The sequence below is a fragment of the Microcaecilia unicolor genome, chromosome 7 (genome assembly GCF_901765095.1).
Source record: "Microcaecilia unicolor chromosome 7, aMicUni1.1, whole genome shotgun sequence".
Classification (NCBI taxonomy): Eukaryota; Metazoa; Chordata; class Amphibia; order Gymnophiona; family Siphonopidae; genus Microcaecilia; species Microcaecilia unicolor.
The window spans coordinates 131,848,813-131,856,606 of record NC_044037.1 but is presented as its reverse complement, the minus strand read 5'-3'; the positions used below and the strand labels follow the sequence as shown (position 1 = coordinate 131,856,606).

Here is a 7,794-nt window from a genome sequence, read left to right as displayed (position 1 = left end):
TATTTTGATTTAGTGATTTGAACATGCCAGTGTGCAGCATCTCAAATAACTTTTGTATTTTGCACAGTAAAAGAGGAAATTCATTTCTCCACTGCTGTACTGTACTGCAGGCAGAGCCCAGCTTCTTGGGCTTTCCAGTTCAGTTTCTGTCTGCACAATTCTATTTCTAATATGTGCTAATTTATTCTGTAGTTGGTAAGGCTCTATCTATATTCTGCATATGTGACCAAATTGAGGTATTTTGTGAGCATATAGTTTCTGTATAGGGATTGTAACAGTCCACACTGTTCGTTTCCCAGTAACAGCTGTGTTCTAAGACTTGTGTAATATTTTTAACTATGTTTTGTTGGCTCTGTAGACAGTTCCAGGGAACATGGCTACAGTGGAGGTTGGGTCCTGAATGGCTACCCCACTCTTTTGGAGATGGCCTTCCATATGCTTACCAACACCCTTTCGCTAGGAAAAAAATCACGGGTTTGCAAATGGTAAGAAAATGCACCTCCTGACATTTATGTCTATTCTGAGGGCTTCTGCTGCCACTATTTTGTAAATTTTATCAATTTTTTTAAATCACTAATCTATTGTTTTGCCAGTATATTTAAAATTTGTTACACACTAATAAAAAAATGTTAATCTGAATCTGCAAAACTATTTCCTGAAATCTCACTTCAAAGTAGCTACTGAAACTGTCATCAATCTATCCTGCTTTGACTGTTGAACTCCCAGAATGTTTTCAGTTGTTGACTTGGCACTGATTGGTAGAGAGAGCTCAAATGGGAATGTCAGCCAATCAGATACTGAATAAGGCTTTTGAAGAGAGTTAGCTATGTTTTCTACAGTTCTTTGAGGTAGTAAGAGCTAGTGAGTTAGTGTGTTCTTCATACACTATTTTTGGAAGCTGTGACACCAAAGGAATATACAGAGAGTCAGAGTAATCCAGGACAAAGGCATTGGTTACATTGAGCCAGGGACTGTAAACTGAAGTCTGAATTAAAGGAAACTTCTGCTATAAGGTTAGTTGTTTAGAAGTGATGAAAGAAAATAAATCTAAAATAATAATAATTACAAAAAAGACGATTTTGGAACCAGGAAATTCTCAAAGGATCTTAAGAGTCATAATTCACCTGAATGATGTCCAGGTAAAATGATATATGGACAAAATCACTGCTGCTGAACATAGCTGCTTGGATATCTGATGCATGTTATATCTGCGGCTGAATTATTCAGATAACTGGATAGCAATGGAATGTTGTTACTATCCAGCTAAATTTTAAACCCGCTCTGCCACATCTCTGACTCACCCGTATTTTAAATGGACAACTTTAGCTGGAAGTTGAGATGTCCAACCAAACGTATGCATTTAATGGCCCAGCAAATTTTTAAACATTTATCTAGTTAACTCGTGAAGCTAATTAGATGTTTTTGGATACTGTAGTGGTCAGGAGGGGGGCTCTCAGAGGACAAAGCACTTCCTGGGCAAAGAACACTCCTGGTTGTCTCAGAAATAGATTGGGAGACACCGTTCCTCTAAGCTAAGTGGGAAGTCCTCCAACTGCATTGGCTGCTAGTGGGTGATGGTGCTTCATATTGTGTTTTCAATTGCTAGGGACAGGCAGGTTCCCTGGAGTCCCTGCAAAGCTTGTCTGTTGCTCACTAATTAAAATGTGATTAGTTAAACAGTACCAAAAAGGAGGAGGGAGGGGGAAGTAGTGAATGGCACCAAAGGAATTTCCACATTTATTGTTTACAAAAAATCAGATAACATTTGACTTGACACAGACCCGTGTTTTGGCACAGGAATGCCTGCTTTAGGAGTCTGTGTCTGATAAAAGGTTTTTAAATAAAACCTATGTAGCTTTTAAAATTCTTATGTGGAACAAACTGCAGTATGCACTGGAACTACCAGGAGAATTGTGCAGGAAAGAAACAGCACCACCACTGGCAGGACTGTAAGTAGAGGACTCCTGCTCAGCTTAAAGGGCCCCCCCAAGGGCACCGCAAGGGGAGGAGTACAGAAGAAGCTGAATTTTCCCTGGGTGACCAAGCAGTATGCATTACAGCCAAAGAGGCTGGAAGGAGGTGGAGTGGCTCACTGCACCATGGGAAAAATCCTTCAGAGAAGAAAGGCAGGCCAGTAGCACTAAACCTGGGCAGTTTGGAGGAAAGCATGGAAGTGGTGGAGGTATGGGAACTATACCTTGAGCTGATGGAGGTCACAGTAGAGTGAGTATCAACTTGAACTCTGACTTTGAATTTCAGTTAGTTACAATTTAACAAACAGCCCAGTAGACGGCTGCCAGGTACCCAGAGTTGAAAATCCTGTCAAATGGGTAGTGGACATGGGCGTAGACTGGGGGGGGGGCGAGGGGGGGCAGTGCCCCCCCAAACGACGACAACTTACCCGAAGTTGCTTCGGCGAACTGGCGGGCGGGGCGCCAGTAGTAAAAGCAACAAGCAGGCACGCTCGTCTCCGTCCGCTTCCTGCCCTCTCAGCGTCCCGCCGAAAGGAAATGACATCAGAGGAAGGCGGGACGCAGAGAGGGCAGGAAGCGGATGGAGACGAGCGTGCCTGCTTGCTGCTTTTACAGCCTCCGCTCGCTTGCCCGCCCGTCGCTGGAGTGGAAATGCTGGCTCCTGTCTTACTTCACTGTAAGGAAGGTAAATCTCTGCTTCCACTCCCCCACGCAGCCGTCGCCGTTCAGTCAAACACAGCAAGCTAACCTGTGAGCTGCTGCATCCACGTTGTCATTCTTTATGGGAGATGCTGCGAAGGGGGAGGGGGGAGACGCTGGATAGAATGGGGAAGGGGATGGATAGAAACAAGAAAGGGGGTGGGTAAATACTACTGAAGAGGAAGAGGGAGTGCAGGGTAAGGAGGAAAGAAAGAAGGAAGGGAGGGAGAAAGAGCTGGCTTGATATTCCGCCCCTCCCCCCCAAAAAAAAACAGCTCTTTTCCTTCCTTCTCCATATTAGCATATTCATTGTGTGTATATATATATATATATGCAAATGAATATGCTAATATGCTCCGCCCCATCCTTTGCCCCCCCCCCCCCAAATGAAACAGTCAAACCACACCCATGGTAGTGGGCTGCCGGTACAACTTTCTCCGAGGACAAGCAGGTCATAATGGTCTTATATGTGGGTGACGTCATCCACGGAGCCCAGTGCAAAAATCACTGCCTAGTGTAGTTGTCACTTTAAGAGTTTGAGGCACAATGGGTACTGTAACCTTATGTAACCAATGAGACAAAATATTGCTTGTATGGTATGTAAGCAAATGTGACTTGTTTTACTGGTGAATAAAGACTTCTTGAAATAAAAAAAAAAGAGTTTGAGGCAGCGTTCCTACCGTGCATAAATGGGTGCCTTCCCACTCGAGTTGCGAACGTGGAACCAACAGTCCTTTTTCATCTGCGATGAAGGGAGGTCATGTTCATCTGAGCTTCTCTTCGGTGCTTTGTTTTTTTCTCATGTGGTGCCTTTCCTAGTGGAGATTTTTGGCTTTGTTCCTCAATTTACTTTTTGTGCCAAGTATTTATTTATTACATTTGTATCCCGCGCTTTCCCACTCATCGCAGGCTCAATGCGCGGCTTACATAGTAACAAGAGAATACAATCTGTAGTATCAGAATCAACAAGGAGGTATGTGGTAGGACAAATGAACAAGGGGTAAATGGAAAAAGAGGTATGAGAGAAAGGATAGGGATAGGTAAGGATGTAGAGCGATAAAGAAGAGGTAGGGGAAGAGTATACCTTTCCTATGCCCTTCTTAGAACTTTTTCCCCATTTTTTTCTTTCTTTTTTGGTTCTGAAGACCTACTTAAACCTGAGCACCAGCCAGGTAACATCAGCTTTTTTACAGGTGAGCTTGGCCCTTTTTTTCCTCACCATTGAGTCGTTTGATTTAGCTTCAGCCATTTTTCCTTCCATGTCATCTAAAGTTCCAAATGGCTTTAAACACTGTGCCCGGTTGCAATAGGATCATCTCTGGAGTTGACACCAATTCCTGCTATATCCAGTGTTTGGGGCCAGACCACAGTGCTCTGAAACTGTGTTCTTTGCATATGCAGAAAAGAACCCAGAAATCCAGAGGGGCTCAAAAAGAGAAGATTTTTGGACCAGGTCCAAATCGTCGGCGTTGGCATGGGCCTCAGCATCTGCATCGATCCCGATGGCTACTGGGAGTAGATGCACATGGAGTGGGCTCCACTGCCTCGGTGCCGGACATTGTGCAGGGCCCCAGTGATCGGTCATGTCAGCACCAAAGGACGTTGATGCTTAGCATCGGGCACGCCTCAAAGCATGGTGTCGGGAGCTCCGGGGCATCCATACCCAAGTAGCGTCAGCGCCAGGACAAGTGCTCCCCCTTCTATTGAAGGTGACTGTGCTGGTTTCCAGGTAGCTGGGACCCAGTTTCAAACATGACACCAGCAACACTGCAAGTTGTCTCTGACCCTGCACCTCAGTCTTTACCGATGTTGACCCTCGCTGAACCATGTATTGGATTCAAAGTACACCTGAGTTTGACAGGCCAGAATTGCATCATCACTCCTTGGTGATTGAATCCACGTTTAAGTGGGCCAGGAACTCCAGAGATTTTGTCTCAGCTCCCCCAGGCAGAGAAGCCTGAACACTGAATTTGTTTGGGCATAAGATGTATCAGGCCTCGATGCTCATCTCTCCTATTGAGTCATGTCATAGCTGTACATGAACCTGTACTTGGCAGTCCTTAGTGCGCAATGTGTGAGACTTGGCAAATACTCTCCCTCAGGAGATGACCGAGTCACTTTGTCAGTTGGCCAAAAAGCAGAAGACCTGTTGTAAATTTCTGGCAGGAACTCTTTTGACATCTTTGACATAGTATCCAGGATCTCTGCTCAGAGTATAGCAATGCACAAACTCTCATGGCTGCATCTCTCTACTTGGACCCCATAGTCCAGCAGAGGTTGTCAGATGCTACTTGCCATGGAGATAACCTTTTTGAGGAAAAGGTGGAAGAAGTCAATGGCCTCATCAAAATACTTACTGATATCACTGACACCTTCTCCCAGTGGTCACCTTCTGTGGCCTCCTCATCTAGGAGGTTTTATGGCAAGTTGAAGTGAGGTCCCTACTACTCTCAGAAGCATAAGTACACTTCTTCTCACCCCACTTAGTCTGCTCAGACCCAGCGAGCTAGTTCTCATCAACATTGTGTGCAGAAACCCCAGCCAGCTTCCCAGTCAAAACAGGGGATGAGTTTTTGACTGGCTTCTTGAGAGCATAGCTGCCATCAAAGTGACAGTTCCAGATGACCTTCCAGTCGGGGGGAGGCTGAGCTTTTACCAAGAAAGGTGGCCCCTTGTAACCTCCAATTGGTGGGTTCTTAAAATAGCCCCCCTCAGTTATGTTCTACATTGGTGAAATGAACCTCCAAATTGCCCACCAAGAGCGTCTAGCCTTAGTTCTCCGCACAAGGCAGTACTTGTAGAGGAACTTTCCACCCTTCTCAAGGTCCATGCGGTCGAACCCGTTCCACCAGGGAAGAAGGGAAGGGATTCTATTCCAGGTATTTCCTCTTGCCTAAGAAGGGGGGGGGGGATGTATCCCCATCGTAGACCCTAAGGGCCCTGAACAAATATCTGATCAAAGAAAAGTTCAGGATGGTTTCCCTGGACACCCTTATTGCCATGATCCAGGAGCAAGATTGGCTATGTTCTCTGGAAGGCTGCCTATACTTCCAAGTCATAGGAAATATCTTTGATTTCGGGTGGTGACATATCACTTTCAGTACCGCATTGTGCTATTTGGCCTTGCGTCAGCTCCCAGGGTATTTACAAAGTGTAATGGTAGTCGCAGCATCAGTAAACAGACTGGGAATCTGTTTGTTTCCCTATCTGGATGATTGGTTGGTGAAGAGCACTTCAAAAGAGGGTGCTCAGGAGTCCATGAGGAGAGCTATTCATGTGCTGGAGCTACTAGCGTTCGTTGTCAACTACCCCAAGTCCTATCTACCACCAGTTCAGCATTTAGAATTCATAGGAGCCCTGCTAGACATGGTTCAAGCGTGAGCCTTTCTCCCTCCGGCATGGTCAGACACTTTTGTTGCCATTGCGGAGTGGGTTTGCAGCAGCCAGCAGGTCATGAATCGACAGATGTGACATTGTTAGGCCACATGGCCTCCATGGCGCATGTCACTCCATGGTACGCCTCCATATGAGATCTGCCCAATGAGCCCTAGCTTCCCAGTGGTCTTGGGCCAAGGGGAACCTAATGGATGTCATCTAAATCACCCCAGAGCTGGCTTGATTCCTCATCTGGTGGTCAATTTGGTCCAATTTGACCATGAGACTACCATTTCAAGTTCTTCCACCCCAGAAGATGTTGACAACAGATGCATCCAACCTAGGGTGGGGAGCTCATTTAGACGGCTTCACACTCAAGGTCCTTGGACAGCTTAGGAGAGACAGCTACAGATCAACCTCCTGGAGCTCCGGACAATTTGGAACACTCTAAAAACTTTCAGAGATCAGCTGCTCAACCAAACTTTACTCGTACAAATGAACAATCAGGTTGCAATGTATTGTGTCACTTCGACAAACTCTTTGGTACTTGTTCATACAATGTGTTACTGCAATATACTCAATAGGAACAAGTATTTAATTCAGAATGGCAACTGCTATTAATAATAGAGGAAAAGACTTCAGACTCCCGGTCTCAGCTGTTCACGTTCAATGTTAAACTAGCTGACCGCTCTGCTCTGCGTGTCTGACCTTCAGTACACGCTGGCAAGAATCCTCATCAGTCGTAAAAACCTCTAGTTTATTGACACATTCTTTTGTTATGCAACTATTATTTAAATAGTACTTAGCTGTGGTTTGTGCTAGGGCATATTTAACTAGTCCAAGCCCAACGGCGAGCTCCCGCTTCGCTCGTAGCTTCTTAAGGAGCCGGACAAAATGGCCCTTCTTCGCACCTACCCTGTTTCCCCGAAAGTAAGACATCCCCCGAAAATAAGACCTAGTAGAGGTTTTCCTGAATTGGTAGCTATAAGGCCTTCCCCGAAAGTAAGACCTAGCAAATTTTTGTTTGAAAGCAGGGCCGCCGAGAGCCGGACAAGGCCACCCCTGGGCCGCCCCCCCCACCACCCGAGGTTGCCGGGCCCCCCCTCCGTCACTCCCGGAACTAACCTTAAACACCTCCTTTCACCTTCGCAGCAAGCAGCAGCAGGGCAGCCCTCTCCTTCCTTCCATTCCCCGCCCTCGCGGACGTTACGTCAGGCGAGGGCTAGACCCAGAAGGAAGGAGTGGCCTGCCCTGCTGCTGCTTGCTGCGAAGGTGAAAGGAGGTGTTTAAGGTTAGTTCCGGGAGCGACGGAGGGCAGGCAGGCCAACCCCGATCCAACCCCGATGTTTCCCCGAAAAATAAGACATCCCCTGAAAATAAGACCTAGCGCATTTTTGGGGGCAAAAATTAATATAAGACAGTGTCTTATTTTCGGGGAAACACGGTACAACCATGTAACAAAGAATTGTTAAATCAGTTGTCATCCGGAAACAGAGTAAATAGAACAACTCACATTTTACCAAACGAAGGAATACCTTGACAGACCATCAGCTTTCAACTGCATAATTATTTCTGTTGAACCGGAAGTATTTATATTACTTCCCGTACTTGCTATTTCCCGCTCTGTACGGCGAAGATTTAAAGGGCAGCGCTCTCATTATGTTCTTAAAGAAACGCTTTCCACTCCACTCTATTGTTTAGACCTTCCGGCTCTAAGGATCTCAATCTATAGATCCAACGCTGTTCT

General features: G+C 46.0%; 1 protein-coding gene across 5 annotated transcripts in view; it reads left to right on the top strand.

The window, feature by feature from the left end:
• The first annotated feature begins 846 nt into the window (after nt 1–846).
• The window catches only part of FTCD (formimidoyltransferase cyclodeaminase), a 1,011,684-nt gene continuing 1,004,736 nt past the window's right edge, over nt 847–7,794 (top strand). For 2 of the 5 annotated variants that reach the window (XM_030210604.1, XM_030210599.1), the window contains exon 1: nt 2,561–2,658. In XM_030210604.1, coding sequence (XP_030066464.1) covers nt 2,625–2,658 — 34 coding nt within the window. In that variant the 5' untranslated portion in view covers nt 2,561–2,624. Of the gene's footprint in view, nt 1,014–1,931; nt 1,950–2,165; nt 2,183–2,560; nt 2,659–7,794 lie in introns of those variants that run through there. The other 3 variants (XM_030210600.1, XM_030210602.1, XM_030210603.1) reach the window with 3 other exon arrangements.